The sequence below is a fragment of the Urocampus carinirostris genome, chromosome 10, assembly GCF_059441175.1.
Source record: "Urocampus carinirostris isolate Australia breed hairy pipefish chromosome 10, RoL_Ucar_1.0, whole genome shotgun sequence".
Classification (NCBI taxonomy): Eukaryota; Metazoa; Chordata; class Actinopteri; order Syngnathiformes; family Syngnathidae; genus Urocampus; species Urocampus carinirostris.
Genome location: NC_142358.1, coordinates 39592040 through 39613815, shown reverse-complemented (window position 1 = coordinate 39613815; position 21776 = coordinate 39592040). Strand labels below are relative to the sequence as shown.

Sequence of the window (21776 nt, the reverse complement as noted above, 5' to 3'; positions counted from 1 at the left end):
TTTCCAAAGCAGTATTTGAGTAATATTTTTGTAGTATGACCATAGTTTTGTTTTTGTTATATGTCTATTTTTGAAATATTACTGTAGTTGTGCTTTTGTAGTCATTCTAGGGTAATATTCCTGTAGTATTATTTACCAAGGTACATTTGTAGTATTTCTAAACTATCTTTTTTCTCCCCGAATGAACGCAAAATAATACGAGGTCCCTGTTTTTAAGCAAGCGAGTCCTGTCTCTGTTCTGGTCTTGACATGATTTAATAGTTATCGTCAATGTGAAATTTCAACATTCTGTCATAGCAGGTTCAACTAAAACTCATTGGTAGCAACAATGATGTCATTATTAACATACATTCAGTGCATCAAAATACACATTAATGATCAGATAACCTATTCTAGTAAAATGTTATGCTGCAATAGCAAACTTGACATCATTTACAGATGAAATGTTCATTGGATCCCATACAAAATTCGGTCAGTAGGTGCAATCCCTGAAAAAAATAGCATCACAATAACTTGAATGACTATAGAAACTGTAGTTTGATCTCAAAATGGTTACCAGACCAAAAAGGAGGAGGAAGATGGCTGCAGGTTATTGGCTAAATATTGGGCAGGTGATATTTGTTCTTAGTGGTCTTCTTGACATCTGGAGCCGGGGACATATTGCTGTTTGTTAGCTGTGGCAGGTATTGCGCCTTTGCACACAGAAGAAAAATAACAGATTTTTATTTTACTGCCAAAAGATTTAATTTCGGTTTGTCCCACTCACCCCTGTCTGTCTGCGACGGGGTCCTTTGTCATGGCGTCTCGGGATTCGTAGTTCCGTTGTGCCGCCTTCCTTGTGGATGTAGGGTAGCGCCAGTAGCTTCTCGCAAGAAAGCCTGAGCGAGGGATCCATCACCAAACACGACTTTGTGCGTTCGAATACAGGTAGAGACCACAGTAATTAGTGTCAATACCTATGTAACGGGTGTAATAATTCCTTTTGTTTTATTGAAATTCCTGCTGAAATATGTTGTATAGTTTCTGTATAAGTGTCCTGCAATGATGAGTCCAACAGTGTCACCTGCTGGTATGGGGTAAGGTTTGATTTGGCTTTAGACTTTGCGACAGGAAGGTGGGGGTTTTTGGCACAACGAGCTGCCAACGTTAAGACACGATCTTTTGGTGCTCCGCAAAAAGTTAATTTTAAACATTAAAATCAGAGCTGACAAATCTCTCAACATGCACAGTAATGTGATTGATGTTGGCAAGCTGTTTAGATTTATTTTCATTTTGTTTCTGTCGCCTTTTATGTTAGTTTTGCCGGACGTTGCATGTTGTGCTAAAATGCTAATTCCCCTTATGGAGATCAAAGCCAGCAGAGAAGCTTACCACGTGTTGTGTTGTGACTCATTCATTTGCAGGTAAATTGTACCCGTTTTTATACTCATTATTGATATTTCTATTTTCTCATATATATAAAAAGGATGATGTTGGTTGAAATTCAGACCAAAGAAAAAAATGTTAAATTCATTGTAAACGTTAAAAAACCACTATACGATCTCTTGTTAAAAGTATCTTGTTAAAATGGATGTAAAAATGTATTGTGATGGTTGATATTCTAAAATGTATTTTATGTAAACTGAAAAGAAAGCTCTTTGATATGTTTTGGGCAGTCTTCAATGAGCTGCCAATGAGATCAAAGCCAGCAGAGAAGCCTACCACATGTTGTGTTGTGACTCATTCATTAGATAGATAGATAGATAGATAGATACTTTATTCATCCCCGAAGGGAAATTCACATTTCCAGCAGCATCCCTGAGCTGAGAACAGTACAATAATAAAGCCAAAAGAATACAATATACAAATACCCAGTGTGACGTGCAAATGCCCACTGTAGCGTGTTATATAGAGTAACTAAATAGTGCTACACAGAATACATAATGCAGTAAGATTCGGTAATATCCAATGTAGGTGGTGTGGTTTAATGTGGGCCTTTACTCTGCCGGGTGGAATTAAAGAGCCTCAGGTCATGAGTGTGCTCATTTATTTACATGGCATATATTTGTAGGTATTATTTATTAATTCTACTTATGGCAGGATTGGTCATCCATAAAATTTTGCCTGGTTTGTTAGTCATAAAAATATTACAGTTAATTGAAACCTTCATGAATTTCCTCAGATGTAAATTGGAATAATAATGTGGAAAGTAGGCTTAAACGTATTTGCTCAAGGTGTGTATTTCTAATCAGTTGATGTTCCTTTTGGCCGTCTCCTAGTCTTCCTGTCTTTGTTTAAAGGTGTTGGTACTTTTCCAGGGGGGTGGTCTTTTGTCTTAACATACCAGTACTTTTCCATGTCTTGTGATTTGAATAAAAGACAGAGGCAGACGAGTGGTGAACCAGTGTGAGTGTGACCGGCGAGCCGAGAGCGAGTAAATTGTCCGCTCCTCCCCCACTCCCCCAGCTGCAATTGTTAAAAACTAAACAAGTCTTTGCTTGCATTTTCTTCTACCATTAGCCGAGTTGTAGCTCTCCCACACGTCAGTGGTCTACCTTTTAGACCCCACAGAATGAATAACCATTTGGCTGGAATGGAGGTGAATTTTTGACAGACCTTCATGACTTGAAGAGCCAGGGGTGATGCACTCAAGAATCGCTTTTCCAGAGATTCCTATTGAAGTGAGATCAAATCAGCACTCAGAATACATTTTTAGAAAAACAACTCCAATGGGAATCATACCGTTTTATCAGGTTCCGGAATATTGACTCCACTGAAAAAAAGATTGGACCGGAACACCTGCTGGTGTCGGGGGATGAGGTCCCCTGCAAAGAACGGGGAATTGTTCTGATTTTTAATACAAATATCTCCTGCATGATAGTGTCGGCATACCGAGAGTTTTGCGAATTTGGTAGAGCTGGTCCACATCAGACTTCCCGGGCCAAAGCGGACTACCGCTCAGCAGCTCGGCAAAGACGCAACCTAGCGCCCACACATCGACCGGGGGCCCGTATTGGGTGTCCCCGACCAGCAGCTCCGGGGCCCGGTACCATCGGGTGGCCACGTAGTCTGTGTAGTCGTCCTCAGGACCGGCTGAGTACACAAAAACATGCGAGATACGAAGCCACGTAGGCGATGTGTTACACATTAGAGCATCCCTGTCAAGAACCGGAACAGGAGGAGAACCCAAATGCGTGACGTTACTCACGCAAGCTTTTATTTTACGGGAAATGGGGCAGTCATGCACGTTAACCCAAACGCCAGTTTCATTTCACTTTCGGTTATGTTTTTTTTCAAGTCCAGTAATAGTGAGGCCGATGAAATATCGACACCAAATTACACGAGGCAGATATTGGACAGATGGGGTCGATACCGGACAGGACGGGCAGACAGTATTGATATCAAACTGGATATCGAAATTAAACAGGACAAACTAGACGGGAACGAAACTGAAGATCGATATTAAACAGGACAAAATAGACTGGAACATACCGGACAGGAAACACAAGCAGGAAAACCCACGTCTTGCGGGTGCAGAGGTTTGTTGACGGACTGACAAAGGTGGTGAGCACTGAGCTTAAATAAAGGGAAGCCAATCCGTCAACGAGCGGCAGCTGGCGCCCACGGCAACCGTGACAATCCCATATTTTTGGGGCCAGAACTTTTTTAATACACTGTGATTGGAATCGAAAAAACATATAATACCATTCACGGTTATATTATTGCTAAAGAATAAAGATTATAAGACGGTGACTTGTGAAAACGCTTGTGAGTCGACCCCAAAAATCTAGACTATGACCCATTAGCTCAGGGTGTCAAACTCATTTTACCCTCGGGGGCCACACGATAGAAAAAACATTATTTCGGGGGCCGGACTAGAATTTAGAGAGAGAGAAAAAGAGAGGAAGAAATAAGACAAAGTGAAGGAGAGAAAGAAAGGAGAGGGTGGGACAATGAAAGAGAGAAAGGAGACAAGAGAGAGAGAGAAGAGAGAGGGAGAGAGAATATGAGAAAAAAAAAAAGATATAAAAACAAATAGTGAGAGAGGGGGGAAGAAAGAGACAGAAAGAATAATAACCTAAGATAAATAGAAAGAGAGGAAAAGAGAGAAAGAGAGAGAGAGAAGGAGAGAAAGAGAGAATAGGAGAAGGGGAAAGCAGGAGAGAGCAAAAGAGAGAAAAGGAAAAATGGGAGAGAGAGCAAAAGAAGCAGTAGCTCCGGAGGTAGAGCGATCGTTTTAGGATTAAGGGATCCCAGTTCGAATTCCCGGCTCGTCCGTGTTGTACATGTCGAAGTGTCCTTGGTAAGACTCTGAACCCCTAATAGCAGGTTAGCGTCTTACATGGCTGCAATTGGGAAATGTTGAGCACATTGTAAAGCGCTTTGGGAAGTCATTGACTTGAAAAGTGCTATATTAATGCAGATCATTTCAAAAGAAGGTAAAAAGACACACACACAGAGAGAGAGAGAGAGAGAAGAGAGAGAGAGAGAGAGAGAGATGAGAGAGAGGAGAGAGAGAGAGAGAGAGAGAGAGAGACGAGAGGAGAGAGAGAGAGAGAGAGAGAGAGAGAGAGAGAGAGAGGAGAGAGAGAGAGAGAGAGAGAGAGAGAGAGAGAGAGAGAGAGAGAGAGAGAGAGAGAGAGAAAAAACAAATAAATTCAAGTACCGGTACAAGACCCCTCTTTGTGAGATGCACCTGGCTTTGGCAACATCAAGTATCAAGTGGACATATTTAAACCTGCAGCTCGTTTTACTCTTGCGCTTCTCCCGAGCGATTCAATCCCTTAGCGGGCCTGATCTGGCCCCCGGGCCGCATGTTTGACGCCCCTGCATTAGCTGGAAGGATCCACATTACTGTTTGACTGGCAGTGTGACAGGGGCTGATGTTCGGAGTGAGCACTAAATAAAACAACCTTGTGAAGGGATTACAAGGCCGGCGAGCGTCTAGCTGACAGCTTGCGCGGTAACACAACGCGGAAACCTGATGCCAGAAGGGTCTCCTGCCAACGAAGGCTCACGGGGGTCGCACTAATTGACACGGGGTGAAGCATTGAAAGTGAGGAGGCGCTGCTGAATAACTTATTAAGAGTGGCTAAATGCTTGAAAGGCCACGCACGCATTCAATAGACTCACTCAGAATGCGAGCGAAGCCGAAGTCGCAGAGCTTGACGACGCCGGTCTTGGTGATGAGGATGTTCTCGGGCTTGACGTCTCGGTGGATGCACTGCAACAACAACATGACACAGGTCTGATGTTAATGTGGATACCCGACACCGCACAATTTCTAGGCTCAAAGGCCAAAGACCTGAACTGGGGAGCTGGCGTCGTGTAGTTTGAGTTAGACTTAAATGGCTCATACCGTATTTTGGGAATTATAAGTCCCAGTTTTAGTCATAGTTTGGCTGTGGGTACGACTTATACTCCAGTGACACTCATTTGTGAAATTAATAAAACATTGTAGAGGTAAGCTGCGTCGTTACTGTCATGCACTTTCTGGACAAATTTTAAAATATTATGTATTGTTTTATTTTATATATGTTCACTATGTTTTGTGTACTGTTACCCAATGCTAAATTTATTGCACCCTGGTCATCCTGGAAGGGGAATTACCACTTGTGAGGCCCCTTCTTAAAGTTTATTTTTTCCTAATGCTGTGATTTTGAGTTTTTCCTTGCCCGCATGTTGGATTAAGATCAGGGGATGATGTCATTGTAGCCTGTGCAGTCCTTTGAGACATTTTCTGATTAAGAGCTATACAACTAAATGGGACTTGACTTGACGTAAGATCAGCACGGCAGCTAAGTGTTTAGCACGTCTGCGACACAGTTCTGAAATCAGGGGTTCAAATCCAGCTACCAGGCTTGCTTCCAGTGCGGGGTTTGCATGTTCTCCCTGTGCTTTCGTGGGTTTCCTCTGGTTACTGTAATGGCTGTGATCCATTATCCCCGGTCAACTATTACCGAGAGCAGGGCTGGCAGAACGAATCTTTTGGGGTTCAGGCCACTGAAGCGTGCGGTTGCAGCCCACCCAAAATGAGCTGAACTTTTAAGCCAGCGACCCATTATCCCCAGTCGACTATTGGTGAAAGCAGAGGCATGAAAGCAAATTTGTTATGTGTAGCAGCACTTCTTTCTGTTTTTTCCACCTAAAACAAATATCCCCCGTGCAGCTGCTATCTATTATCCCCAGTCGACTATTGGTAAAAGCGGAGGCATGAAAGCAAATTTGCCATGTGTGGCAGCACTTCTTTCCACCTAAAACGAATATTCCCCGTGCAGCTGCAATCCATTATTCCAGGGCGACTATTACCGAGAGCGGGGCTGGCAAAGCGAATCTTTTGGAGTTCAGGCCGCTGAAGCGTGCGATTGCAGCCCGCCTTAAATGAGCTGAACTTTTAAACCAGCGACCCATTATCCCCAGTCGACTATTGGTGAAAGCAGAGGTATGAAAGCAAATTTGTCATGTGCAGCAGCACTTCTTTCTGTTCTTTCCAGCTAAAACGAATATCTCCGTGCAGCTGCAATCCGTTATTCCAGGTCAACAGAGCACATGTTAAAAATGGGTGGGCTTGTGGTCCCCCTTTATTGACGATAAACAAAGGATAATGGTATTAAACGTTTTGCTTGCAAATCCACATTGCATATGATACTGTTGAAGAATTAAAACGTCTGTCTATAATAAATGTTTAAAATAGTAATCATTTAAAATAAAATGATCAAAAAAATAAATTCTTGCTTAAAGATAATTTTATGTACTTATTTTTCTTATCTTAGCATATTTTTAAAAATCACGTTATTTCTTGAATGTTAACTGTTTTTCATTCAGTGTGGAAGTATATTGAAAATTGTCCCTTAAAATTAGAATAAAAATATAGTAAAAATATTATTCTACACGTTTTTAAATGACTTACATTTTACTGTATTCTTTTTAATTAAAATTTTGAAGAGTAATATGTCAAACAGACAAAAAAGTCCGTATTTTGGAAAAATATATTAACAATGCTTAGTGAACAAAATTGTCATTATTACTGATTTGACTTCATTTCACCTGTGCCCGCTCCTTTGGCGCCAACTGCCTCAGACTCTGATTGGCTCTCTGTCCCTATTCAAACTCACTCATATACGTCCCCTGTGGTCAGTCCGTCTGTGAACCTGAGTTTACACTAGGCAAGCCTATTTCTGACCCTGACTCCAACCTGTTTTTGCTCCTGTCTGTCCCCCGGCTTCAACCCGTTTTTGATCCTGATCACGTCTACTCTCCCGTCCCGGCTTTCAACCTTTTTTGTCCTCGACCACGTCTAATCTCCTTTCCTGGCTTACGACCCCGACCACTTTTTTTGCTTTCCTGTCCCGGCTACTGACCCGTTTTTCTGTTCCCGACACCGCCATTGCTCGCTAGGAAGTCCCACGCGTTCAGAGCGACCTGCTGCCTGAGCCCAGCGATTGCAACCCTTTCTCTTTCTTCAATAAAACTTGTGAGAAACGTACGCAATTGAGTCCTGTTTCCGTTCTGGTCTTGACAAAAATGATCTGGCAACAGATCAATACATTTTGACTTGGAAATATCAATATTTTTCAAAAATTCCCTTTCATTTTATACATTTTAAATAATCATGTATTTTTTTTCCCTTAAATTTCAATATATTTTATCTTAGGTATTTTGATGGCACACTTTGCACCTCTTGGTTGCACCGATGACTCCCATCGTTGTGCATGACTGTGTCTATAAATGCATTTTACAAGAATTTTTTTTGCTTTACTGACATTGTGCTTGTGGCAGAAGCTGACTGCTTGTAGTGTCTGCCACATGATGCTCTTTAGCTGCCCCTCTGGAACACTGTAGGGGGGAAAAAGAAGGTTAACATTCATGTGTTCATCAGTACCCAAAATCTTGGTACTAAAATATTTTAAAAAAAAATAGAAATACTGATCTATCTATCTATCTGCCAAGGTCATAGCCCCCTACTGGGGGGTGGCTCGTCAAGTCAAGTAATGTTTCTTTGTATAGCTCTTAATCACAAGGAGTCTCAAAGGGCTGCACAGACCACAGATTACTGCAAACTGCATACTATTGTGACACCATCCCCTGATCTAAAACCTACATGAGGGCAAGGAAAAACTCAAAAACCTCAACATGAGGAAAATGAAGAAACCTTGACAAGGGACAGTCTCAAAGGGCTGAACAGACCACAGATTACTGCAAACTACATACTATTGTGACACCATCCCCTGATCTAAAACCTACAGGAGGGCAAGGAAAAACTCAAAAACCTCAGCATGAGGAAAACAAAGAAACCTTGTACTGCACTCGAGGCCAACATCCAAATCTAATGAGGTAACAGGATTGTGTTTCGAGATTTTCAATGCATATTCGTCGAGAACACACCAAACATTCATTCCACTTGGCTCTTCCCAACTTGACACTAAACATTAAGCCCACAGCACAACAAGGGGCGAGTTTCTTTCATCAGCAGAAATGCCAGACAGCCAGGGTTGGGAAGGGTTACTTTCAATGACTTTTGGATTACCGGTACTCCAATACCAAATATGCTAATAAAAGAAAAGAAACTAAATATGAATAAAATGACTACATTTTGTGCAGGCTTGGGGAGTAATGGAATACATGGAACGGCAAAAATGATGTTGGCAAGCTGTTTGGATTTATTTTCATTTTGTTTCTGTCGCATTTTATGTTAGTTTTTCCCGGAGATCAAAGAGATCAAAGCCAGGAGAGAAAGCGTACCACATGTTGTGAGTCATCATTTTATTCATATTTAGTTTCTTTTGTCTTTCATTAGCATATTTGGTATTGGAGTAATCCAAAATAATTGAAAGTAATCCAGTTAAAGTAACCCTACCCAACCCTGCCGACAGCATACACTGGTTTACCCTCTCCGTATCATATGGCATCGATATCAGTCATTCTAAACTATTTTAACTTGGGGGCCACACGATAACACAAACATTCTGTCGGGGGCCGGACTAGTAGATTAAAGAGAAAGAAAAATAGAGGTAAAGAAATAACAGACAGGGTGTGAAATAAGGGGTGAGAAAGAAAGAAAGAAAGAGAAAGAAAAATAAATAAAAATAAATAAATAAATACAATACAGTGTCTTTGTGAGAGGCACCTGGCTTTGGCAACATCAAGTGAACATATTTCAACCTGCAGCTCGTTTTTCTCCTGCGCTTCTCTGAGTGTTGTCTCGCGGGGCGGATTCAATCCCTTGGCCGGCCTGATATGGCCCGCGGGCCGCCTGTTTGATACCTGTGTTCTAAACTAACCTTCACCATTCACATCTATCCCATCAAATTAACCAACCTCACATCCAGAGCACGTTTCACCCAATCCGTCCAACCATATTTGGGCTTTCCTCTTGTTCAATTTCCCACCACTTCTGCACAAAATACTTTCTTAGTTAATTGGCCTTCGCCCATTCTTTCCATATGTCCAAACCATTTCAGAACATTTTCATTGACCCTCTCAGCCCTTTTCAAGTCATGAAGTACCGTATTTTCCGCACTATAAGGCGCACCGGGTTATAAGGCGCACCCCGAAAAAATAGTTTTTGGTCCTATTTTTGACATACATAAGACGCACCGGATTATAAGGCGCTATAATGGGAACGTGGACAAAACAGTCAGATAGTTCAGCCAAACTTATTACCCCCTTAACATTCCGAAAGCTTGCATAGACGCAAATACGTGTCGAGAACACGTGCGGATGCGGTGTCCGTACGATGTCACTCAAATGCATCGTTCCATCATTCGGAAGGTTAAAGTCTTGGGATTCAAGAAATGCCAACCATTTCTTAGTTTCTATTTTCTTTTTCACTCACAACTTTACTGTATATATGACAATAAACACTTGGAATTGAGTTTAATTTAAAAATAGACACTCCATTCCATCCATTATCTGCACCGCTTATCACAGAAACATCGAGTTCAGTCTGAAACAGAATACAGGGATAATATATATAGCCGGAGTAGCTCACCGAAGTAGTTGTGTTCATAATAATGTGCAGCCGTGGTCCTCTTATATCCCTGAGTTTAGTAAATCCAGGATAATAAAATATTTACAAATACAAAATATTAAAAAAATGCTTTCTGAATGCCGTCAGCCACGTGCTATACGCATTCATCTTTTTCGGCCAATTGCAGGCTTTGTTTTGCCGTTTAAGCCAATGCCAGCCTGTAAATGATAAAAAGGATCCGCCCCTTGACCTCCGAATAACTTTAGCCAATAGTGATCCATTCAAATGATGATTGACACATTGGTTAGCCAATGAAACGCCGGTAAATAAATCCCAGCATACACTGCGGACTACTTGGCGTTCGGGGGAAAATCGAGTCGGCGGCTGCTGCATTAGTTGCAAGACTTTGCGAATTAATATTGATCCATAAATAAGGCGCACTGTATTATAAGGCGCATGGTCAGCTTTTGAAAAAAATAAAGGCTTTTAGGTGCGCCTTATAGTGCGGAAAATACGGTATTTGTGATTGACCACAGTTTGGAGAGTGCTGCATCCAATTCCACAGGCCGCGCCCAGAATTGATTGCCACCGCCTGTGTTGAATCAAGAAATCACTTAAATTGAATCTGACAAATCTCAAGAATGCAACTGACAGGCCATGATCCAAAGAAATTCCAGAAAAAAAAATGGAAAAAATATTAATTGAAATCTTATCAGTCCAGAAATGGTCACAAAGCCCGTTCCAAGACAGTAGGATTCCAGCGAACCACTGTCAGGGCCATAAATAGAGAAAACTGGGAATAGTCTCAAATCTTCCATGGAGTGGCCGACCAAACAAGATGACTCCAAAAGTGTAACATTGACTCATCTAAGGGCTTACTTAAGCTCAGTGCTCTCACTCTTCCTTTGTCAGCCCGTCAACGAACCTCTGCCCCGCAAGACGTGACTCTGACTCTGTCCTGTTTCCTGTTGGTATTGCCTGTCCGGTATTGTTCCCGTTTATTTTGTCCTGTTTAATATCAGTCTCAGTTTCGTTCCCGTCTATTTTTGTCTTTGTTTATTATTCTCTCCAGTTTCCGTTCCCGTCTAGTTGGTCCTGTTTAATTTCAATATCCTGTTTCAATATCAATCCTGTCTTTCCAGAATGCTGCCTAACGTGCATGACTCCCCATTCCCCGTAAAATAAAAGCTTGTGTGAGAAGCGTCACGCGTTTGGGTCCTGATCCTGTTCCGGTTTTTGACATTAGTAAATGGAATCACCATTTCAGAACTGCATTTTGTATTTGCTTGGGTTGTCTCTGTGTGATATAAAAATGGGTTTGATGATCTGAAACCTTTGTGAGTGATAACTGTCAGGACCGGTACGGAAACAAGACTCAATTGCGTGACATTTCTCAAAAGTTTTATTGAAATAAAGAGGACCGTGCATTTCACACCGAGGCCTTCAGCAGTGTTACCTGTGAAGATCGTAGGGAGGATTACTTTACTAATGTAATCTGATACAATTATTGGTTACTGTCAGGGCCAGAACGGGAACAGGATCTAATTGCATGATGTTTACCACCAGTTTTATTGAAAGAAAGAGGAAGGGCTGCGGGAACCAAGTCGCTCTCAGATTCGGACTGGGATCCGAACACGGAAGTGGATCTTCCGTAGCAAGCGATGGCGGTGTCAGGTACGGAAAAACTGGTTGGTAGCCGGGACTGGGAGAGCAAGGCGTGGTCGGGGTCGGAAATAAGTCGTAGGCTAGAACGGGAGAGTAGACGTCGTCGGGGACAAAAAGAGGTCGTAAGCCGGGACGGGAGAACAGACGTGGTCAGGAGCAAAGCGGGTCGTAGCCGGAGACAGACGGGAGCAAAAACGGGACAGGTCGGAGTCAGGGTTGAAAAAGGCTTGCCTAGTATACACTGACGTTCGCAGACGGACTGACAACAGGGGATAGACGGGACTGGGTTCAAATAGAGACAGGGAGCCAATCAGAACCCGCGGCAGTTGGCGCCCCATGAGAAGGCACAAGTTTGTCACATCAGTAATCATAACAGATAACTATGCAAAAAACACAGAAATCAGGAAGGAGGCAAATACTTTTTTACGGCACTGTCATTTACTACAACTAACAGTGTCATGAGTGGATACCAGACAGATGGGGTTGATACCGGACAGGTCAAACAGACAGGATAGATAATGAATCAGGATATCGAAAATAAACAGGACAAATTTAAATAAACAGGACAAACTTAACGGGAACGAAAACTGGAGAAAATAATAAACAGGACAAAAATAGACGAAAATAAAACTGGAAACCAAAATTAAACAGGAACAATACCGGACAGAAAATGCCAACATGAACAGGAGCGAGTCAAACCCTTGTATTGCGGATGCAGAAGTTCGTTGATGGACTGACGTAGGAAAAATTAAAGCACTGAGCTTAAATAGGCAGAAAGCCAATCTGTCAAAGAGCCGCAGCTGGTGCCACACAGGCGGTGCCAATTGGGCGCCATGGCAACCATGACAATGATGTATTCTAAACATTCTGCTGAGCAACCGGAGATAGTGTCATGATTACTGAAGGGACTCAGCTTTGCCTGCTGTTTTGGCGCCAACTGCTGCGGGTTCTGATTGGCTCCCGATCAGTATTCAAACCCAGTCCTGTCAATCCCCTGTTATCAGTCCGTCTGTGAACCTCAGCCTTTTTTGACCCTGACCCCCACCTGTCCCATTTTTTGCTCCCGTCTGTCCCCGGCTTCGACCCGCTTTGATACTGACCACGTCTGCTCTCCCGTCCCGGCTTCCGACCTCTTTTTGTCCCGGACTACGTCTTCTCTCCTTTTCTGGCTTCCGACTTGCTTCTGACCCAACCACGTTTTTGCTCTCCTGTCCCGGCTACCGACCCGCTTTTCCGTCCCTGACACCGCCATTGCTCGCCACGGAAGATCCACATCCGCGTTCGGAGTACAATCACGAGTACCACAGAGACTTGCGTCCAGCGAACACCGGATCGTGGGCGCAGCCCTTTCTCTTCCTTCCAATAAAAACTTGGGAGAAACGCAACGCAAGTGGGTCCTGTCTCCATTCTGGTCCTGACAAACAGCTATATTTAACTCTCCAAATAAGCACCTTGCCGTAAAGTATCAGTATCTAATGAGTATAACAGATTCCAGCCAGGTCAAATAAAAAAAGAAAATGCTTATCGGACATCGCTCCACATGGCAACGCCGAGGTTATAAAAAGAGAAAGCATCAATTGTCACCACGGCAACCTCTCGATTCGTCCCTACGGTGCCTTTGTTCTGTAGGGCGGCTACGGTTTCTGCTTTTTGGCCTCGGGGGGAAAAAAGGTCGGACGGCCTCAAACGACTTATCTCGCTGTGACGTTAGTTTACTTAAGCACGTTTCCACGCGCGCTCAAGTTGCAAACATTGAGACGGCAACAGACATGAGTTACTAAAACAACAGGGTTACTTTCGACATTGATGGTTCTAATCATTTATAATGTATTGTAAATAAAAAAAGGTGTTTTTCTCCCCCAGAAATAGGAAATTGAAGTAAAAAATAACCAGTACAGGTTTATATAAGTTTGTTTAAGGCTAGTATAAGCAACCTGTATTGTTTTGTCCCTAAAAATATACATTTAATAGAATAATATAAATAAATAAAGTGAAGTTGAACCTACTTTTGGAAGATGAGCTTCAAGAGTTAGGCGACTTCCTCCTCCGTAGTAAAAAGTGGCCGAAAAAAAGCGATCCAATTTTCTCAACACGATATGAATGAGATTGCATATGCGCTGCCCAGACTACCCTCGTTATTACATCCACTTTTCTTTGGGGGAGGCCAGAGCGTGTTTTTGGTTGAGCTCTGTATTGTATTCAGTGTTGGGATAACTGCTGTATAACACAGTTACGTAATGGCGTTATTTTTTTCAGTAAAGGGTAATTTAACTATACAGACGCTTACATTCTTACGACCATTCAACTTACGAAAAACGGTAGATATGAAAAAAAAATTTCGGGATGTCAAAAAATATCCGGACATTGCTGCAAGTTGGATTTTGTATTGTGTGCACCTTTTTCCGAGTGGAGGACAGTGCTATAGTGCTTCTTTCCGCCACTACCTACATGTGGCGCTGTGAGAGGTCACCCAGCATCCACCCAGAAGAAGAAATCCGCCTTCCTCTTCCTAGTTCATGTGTAAACATTCTATACTGCATGTCCAGTGCGCTAAAAACTTTGACATTTTTATTGTTTAATATCTCGTGCATCCGTTCGCTATGGTCGGTGTAAAGTGTAAAGAAGAGGCGAGCCGTTTCATTTGAAATGAAAGTGGAATAAGAAAGCTTGATGCGGTTGAGAAAATGGTTGGATCGCATTTTTCGCCCACTTTTTAACACGGAGGAGGAAGTCCCCTAACTCTTTAAGCTCATCTTCCAAAAGTAAGTTAAACTTCACTTTGAGTTTGAGTTTACAACTGCGTAGAGAACTCCACTGAAAGTAAGCTTCCACTTTTATTTTCTTATTCAGTGTCCCCAAGAAAAATAAAGACCCGATTGCAGCGCAGTACTTACCCTCGGGGGTGTTTTTCCAGTTCATTGAGGACCGTCTGCTCGCAGAACTCAAAAACCAGGTGGAGGCGCCGTTTCCTGCGAAATACCTCCAACAGGTTGACCAGATTGACATGTTTTAACTGCTGCGGACGAAAAGGGATATAGAGTTAACCATTAAGACCAATGTGGAAACAGCAAGTTTCAGTTTGCCGTTGATCCATATGTAAAACGAAAAACCCCCGCTACACCAACTCATCGACTTACCTTCAGCATGCGAATTTCCCTCAAGGCGATTTTCTTGATCACGGGATCGTCTTCCGATTCCACGAACCTCTTGATGGCCACGATTTGGTCGGTGTCTCTGTTCCTGCACTTGAAGACCACGCCGTAGGAACCTTCTCCGATTTTGGCCAGTTTTTCGTATTTCTCCATCGGGCAGCGACTGGACAGCACACTAGAAAGGATGGACAAAAAAGTGACGTTTTTCTTCCGTAGGGTCATCACCACCCTAAACGGGTGCACAAGATGTGTCTTGCCAGTTTGTATTGAAAATGAGTATTCGTATCGTATTTGTGGATTTCTTTGGGAATTTCGTATTGCACTACTTATCATTTCACTATTATTACGATCCACTTACAACCAATGTTCCCTGTAATTTTCCTTACGGGTCTGAGCGTTCACACAAAGTCGGTGAGCAACGCTTGAAACAACAGTGAGCAACCATAATCCCAAGTGTGGCAAGATAATTCATTATCAAACATGTACAAAACTTGACATTTTGTTAGTTTCCGGCAATGCAAAATTATTTTTCTCTTTTGAATGAATTGACTCATGTACGATTGCAAAGGTTGTACGGCCTACAAACGACATTTGTTCTTACAATTCTTTCACAAGCTATCCATTTCTTTTTTTTTCCCTGATATATTTTGTCGCATAATATTAACATTTTTGGGGGCTTATTGAGTCGGTTGTAAGATACAAAACTGTACTTAATCCAGGGATCAGAATGGAGATTTTCATTTTCAGCTGAAATAGCCAGCGTCCAGGAATAAACCAGGGCGGAGCCCCTCCCACGCCCACCCCCACCCCCCAAAAAACCTGGGTTTTAGGCAATTTACTTGTCCAAAACCATGCTTATATTTATCATTTAAGTAACATTTTTAGAAGATTAAAATAATTTGCCCACATAACTGATTTTTTTGTAAATACTGCAAGATAAGTTCAAATGCAGTTCAGTCCCTGCAGCTTGTGCGACAATGCGGCCAATTTTTCTAACGGCCGCCAAGGTGCGCCAGAGCAATAAAGGAAAGAGTGAGACAGTCGGATTTTGAATTTGTTTGCTACGCAAGAGAAAAAGTGAAAAAGTCGGAATGCCTTTGGGGTTCAAAAACAGCGGAAATCCGCGGATCCGCGGAAAATTCTGATCCCTGTTAATCCCATTTTTAGTGGAAATACAATTTTGGCCACAAGATTCACTTGATATCATTGAAAATTATTTGAATGCAACACAAACTTTTTCTTCTTTTTTCCGTGTTTTTTTTCTACTTTTTTAAAAATTCCTTTTAAAAAAATCTCATTGTGTTTATTTTTTCCGAGTTGTTACTTTTTTCTCATTGTTCTCTCTTTACTTTTTTCCTACATTTCTTTCTTTTCTTTTTTTCTGACTTTTTTCTAAATTTGTGCTTTTTTTTCTCTTCCTTTTGTTTTTTTTTTCTCAGCTTTTCACTACTTTTTCATTTTGGTATTTTTTGTTCTATTCCCCCCTTCTTTTAAGTAATTTTGTGCATAGTTTTACATAATATTTGGTCATGTTGGGATTAAAGAAGCAAAAACAACCTGAAGAGCCGTTTAGGACACGAAAGAGCCGGTTCCTTTTAGTGAGCCGAGCCAAAGAAGCCGGTTCTCGACAAACTCTACTAACTTTACTCAACTTCGTTCTCCTTCGACTCGACTTCAAAATACCGCATTTAGGACACAACGTCAGGGGAACCCGTGTATTTTGACCTTCATGCACTGTAACTTTGACTTAAATCGCTTCTTAATTAGTAATTTTGAGCCCTTAATCCAGTTTCCAAGCACTACCACGTGAGAACGTTTTGCCTATTTATTCATTTATTTTATTCATTCATTTCTCTTTCAATTCTTTATTCTATGCTAAAAATTAGAATTGTCTTTCTTGTCACTGATCTCAACGTTGTGAAACATTGTGTGCAAGGAGATTAGACATGGCACTCCACTGTAAAACATATAATATAGAGATTTTGTAGAGAAAAAAGATCTGGATAAATAAGATAAATGGGCAAAAAAAATAATTACAACATAGTGCTTAGAAAAAATGGCCCAAGTTATAAAAATAATAATGCAATGTAACAATGAATATTGCAATGATAATATGCAAAGATAATATAATTTAGAAGCAGCATTTAAAAAAAAACACACAATATAATTATTAACCATATGTGCTATATATCCCTTAACCACACGGGTGGCAGGGGCACCATTTCCCTGGTGTGGTTTGGGCAAGTACGGCCTAGTGGCGCTCATCCCTCTTCAGGTTAAACAGACATATAAGTCTCTCTTTCTCTCTCTCTCTCTCTATTTCTCTCTCTCTCTCTATTTCTCGCTCTCTTTCTCTCTCTCTCCCTCTCTCTCTATTTATTTCTCTCTCTCTCTCTATTTTTCTTTCTCTCTTTCTCTCTCTATCTATTATCTCTATCCATCTATCTTTATCTCTATCTATCTATTGTCTTTATATATTATCTTTCTATTTTATCTCTCTCTATCTCTTATCTCTATCTATCATCTCTATCTCTATCTACTATCTCTATCTATTATCTCTATTTCTATCTTTAATATCTATATATCATCTCTATATACTATCTCTATCTCTATATATTATCTCCATCTCTCTCTATATATTATCTCTCTCTATATATTATCTATATATTATCTATATATATATATATATATATCTATATATATATATATATATATATATATATATATATATATATATATATATATATATATATATATATAATCTCTATATATTATCTCCATCTCTCTATATATATTATCTATATTATTTTATATATATATATATATATATATATATATATATATATATATATATATATATTATTTATTCACATGACACTGGTTGCAACTGCTGTTAAACTACGTATTCATAATCCATGAGCAGAATTTTTGAATAAATCTAGGTAAAAACTGAAGAGAACTTAAATATCTGAATTCAGAATTAAATGTTTTTCAAGGATCTGCCCAGCAACAAGTTTTTCTGTTGTAATTCACCAGAGCAAAAGGAATATTTCGGTTCGACAACTTTTTTTATTTCGATTTTTTTGATGAGTGTATCTTAAAAGGACAGTGTGTACGTTTTGGTGAGTCCTAGGAGTACATAAAATCTTTAAATCAGGAAAAAAACAAGAACATTGATTTGAATACTATCTGCAAAAATACAGCGACTATCCTAGCAATGTTAATTTTTATATTAAAAAAACAAAGGTAGAGAAATCTGTGTTTCCTTAACACATTGAAATCCCTACCTAGAAGTCGCTGCCATGTTTGTCTGGCATCTTTTCCCCCCTCTAATTGAACATTGTGTAACGGGTGTAATAATAACTTTTGTTTTATTGAAATTCCTGCTGAAATATGTTGTATAGTTTTTGTGTAAGTGTCCTGCAATGATGAGTCCAACAGTGCCACCTGCTGGTATGGGGTAAGGTTTGGTTTGGCTTTTGACATGTGACCGGAAGGCGGGGCTTGTTGGCAGTCCAACAGTGAGCTGTCAATGGTAAGACACGATTTCTTGGTGCTCCGAAAAAAAGTTAATTTTAAATATTAAAACCACAGCTGACAAATCTCTCAACATGCACAGTAATGTGATTGATGTTGTCAAGCTGTTTGGATTTATTTTCGTTTTGTTTCTGTTGTGCTAAAATGTTAATTCCCCTTATAGAGATCAAAGAGATCAAAGCCGGCAGAGAAGCTAACCACGTGTTGTGACTCATTCATTTGCAGCAACTGTAATAAAAACCTCATCATCCAGTCCATGGTGAATGTGGATCTTTGGTGGGACAGGTGCACCGCGGTTACAATTGCATCCTCACATATCAAATCGGCATGAAACATTGTTGTTTGTCTGGTATCTTGCTGCTCCCCTGTGCTCTTGGCACTGCTTTTCGTTTGTAGTGGACGATACAGTGCCATCTAGCGGTCAGATATTACACACTGGGGCTTTAACTATCGGTGTTTTTTTTTTTTTTTTTTTTTTAAAGTTCGTTTTGAAATTATATTTTCTATTTTATCTCACAAAGTCGTTTCTTGTACAGGTACACAAAAAACAACTTTAGAATTCGCCTAGTTCCTAAAATAGTTTAAAGACAAGCGTGTGACGTCACTTTACCGCGTTTTCATGAATTAACGACGTTCGTAATCAAATTAATTATGGTAAAATATCAAACTATTTTGTATATAATAGAATAATAATAATAGAATAAGTACCCACCTGTCCAATACATGGACCAGCCAACAGCGACCGTCGTCTAAAATTTGCGTCCTTCGAGCAAACGCTTGACTTAAAGTTCTCTCGTTCGTCGTCAACACCGACACAAAAGTGATAAATGGACGACGTTTACGTAGCGTTTCCTAGTAACTGCGCCAAAAACGCAACTTGCTGCGTAAAAGAGCCATTCGCGTCGGTGGTTACGTCGGTCACCAGGAAACAGTCGGCAAGCTACTTTTCTACTTCTAAAACCTCGGTTTTCTTTTTAAGGAATACTCTGAGTTAATATTCGAAAAAAATGGGATTTTAGTTTTATTTTATGTTGAGGTAGTATTTTTCGTTAATATTCATGCAAAATCAAACAAAAACGTTGCTTAAGGGCTATACTGTACAAATAAATGTGACTTGACTTGTGCCTTACTTTCCACTAGGGGGCAGCATACATCCAAACATAAAAATTGTAAGGTACTTGCACCATAATACCAAAGTAACATTTACCACATTGAGAAATCGGTTTTTAATGTATTTGAATTAGTTGAAAAATATGTCAAATAAAATTATGACAACAAGCTGTATACATATTAAAAAAAACTCACACTCTAAGGGTGTCTAACTCGGAAGCAAAAGATATACGAGGAAGATATAAGAGGAAGCGAGGGAGAGAAAAGGAGAAAGTGTGGGACAAAGAGAGAGAAAGGGAGAAAAAGAGTGAGAGAATATGAGAAAAAAAGAGATAAAAAGAGAAATAATGAGAGAGGGGGATAGAAATAAAGAAAAAGAAAGAAATCCAATGGGAAATGGAAAGCGAGAGAGAAGAGATAAGAGAAGAGAAGGGGAGAAAGTGAGAAGGTGAAAGCAAGAGAGAGAGAGAGAGAGAGAAAGAGAGAGAGAGAGAGAGAAAGAGCGAGAGAGAGAGAGAAAATGAATAAAGGAAGAGAGATGAAAAGAAGGTAAAAAGACACACAGAGAAAGAAACAGAGGAACAACGAAAGAGAAAAAGAGATACAGAGAGAGTGAAAGAGAGGGATAGAGAGTGAGAGAAAAAAGTAGAGAGAGAGAGAGAGAGAAATACAGAGAGAAATAGAAAGAGAGAGAAATAGAGAGAGATAGAGAGAGAAATAAAGAGAAATAGAGGGATAGAGAGAGAGAGAGAGAGAGAGAGAGAGAGAAAGAGAGAAGCTCTTCCAAACAGAAGAGCAGCTTCAGCGACAGACTGCTGTTCCACGGACAGACTGAGGAGATCATTTATTCCTCATGCCATGAGGCTCTTTAACTCCACCCAGGGGAGTAAAAGCCCACATTAAACCACACCCCACATATGCATAACACCCTATTCTTATTATGTGTATTTATTTATGTGTGTATTTTCCGTAGCATTATTTAAATACTCTATATCAACATGTTATATTGGGTATTTTTGTATTCTATATCTTTTATTTTATAATTTTATTTTTCAACACAAGGATACTGCTGGAAGTGTGAATTTCTCTACGGGGATGAATAAAGTATCCATCTCTCTCTCTCTCTCTCTCTCTCTCTCTCTCCCTATATATATATATATATATATATATATATATATATATATATATATATATATATATATATATATATATATATATATATATATATGTATATCTCCATCCATCCATCTATCTGCTGGTTGTGACTCTAGCTATGATAAACATTGCATTTGCCTAATGTAGTTTTTCAGCAGTATTGGCATATTTACTTGTATTAATTATTTTATTTGAATGGCAACATTTTTATCTTCATTACGATTTTTGAGAAGGGACTGCACAATACACAAAGAGGTAAGTATTAATTTCAGGAGCGAGCAGCAGCAAGTCAACTGCAGGAGAGAGAGTGGGAAAGGTGAGAGGAGAGAGAGTGGGAAAGGTGAGATGGCACAACATTCATTTGGACAGGTAACTTAAAATTAGTTTTACCTGGTTATATCAGTATCAGAAATTATTTTCCCCCCATTTTATTAACACTCCACTTATTGAAACATGAATATTTTGTTTGTTTGTTTGTTTGTACATGATTCAATTGTTTGTTTGTTTGTACATGATTCAAATTGAATCTTTTCTTCCGGCGCCGTCACGAATGGCAGCCACTCCAGCAGCTCCCGTGTTATTTTCGATTGTTCTCGATTGTTCTCAGCTCAGGGACGCTGCTGGAAATGTGAATTTCCCTTCGGGGATGAACAAAGTATCTATCTATCTATCTATCTATCTATCTATCTATCTATCTATCTATCTATCTATCTATCTATCTATAGCTGATGTATCTATCTATCTATCTATCCATCCATCTATCTATCTACCTCTAGCTAATGTATCCATCTATCTATCTATATCTCTAGCTAATGTATCTATCTATCTATCTATATCTCTAGCTAATGTATCTATCTATCTATCTATATCTCTAGCTAATGTATCTATCTATCTATCTATATCTCTAGCTAATGTATCTATCTATCTATCTATATCTCTAGCTAATGTATCTATCTATCTATCTATCTATCTATATCTCTAGCTAATGTATCTATCTATCTATCTATATCTCTAGCTAATGTATCTATCTATCTATCTATATCTCTAGCTAATGTATCTATCTATCTATCTATCTATCTATATCTCTAGCTAATGTATCTATCTATCTATCTATATCTCTAGCTAATGTATCTATCTATCTATCTATATCTCTAGCTAATGTATCTATCTATCTATCTATATCTCTAGCTAATGTATCTATCTATCTA

The 21776-nt window shown here is 40.0% G+C and overlaps 1 protein-coding gene across 1 annotated transcript; it reads right to left on the bottom strand.

The window, feature by feature from the left end:
• Positions 1-232: 232 nt before the first annotated feature.
• On the bottom strand, positions 233-19144 carry LOC148358912 (cyclin-dependent kinase-like 1). Its single transcript, XM_088345123.1, has 10 exons — positions 19016-19144; positions 14752-14941; positions 14509-14630; positions 7743-7815; positions 5113-5203; positions 2872-3072; positions 2722-2804; positions 2596-2652; positions 767-907; positions 233-692 (listed from the first exon to the last, which is right to left on the bottom strand). Exons 2-10 carry the CDS (start codon positions 14917-14919, stop codon positions 597-599), a joined length of 1032 nt encoding a protein of 343 aa, XP_088201249.1. The 5' UTR covers positions 14920-14941; positions 19016-19144; the 3' UTR covers positions 233-596.
• Between the last annotated feature and the right edge of the window lie 2632 nt (positions 19145-21776).

Bases quoted from the DNA above. Each gene is read 5' to 3' on its own strand.
- LOC148358912 (XM_088345123.1), bottom strand. From the start codon at position 14,919: ATGGAGAAATACGAAAAACTGGCCAAAATCGGAGAAGGTTCCTACGGC. The intron at 3,073-5,112 runs GTGAGTCTATTG...TTGTGTACTCAG, and splicing joins CGGCTTCGCTCGCATTCTGA to CCGGTCCTGAGGACGACTAC. The intron at 908-2,595 runs GTCTGTCAAAAA...GAACGCACAAAG, and splicing joins TGGCTCTTCAAGTCATGAAG to TCGTGTTTGGTGATGGATCC.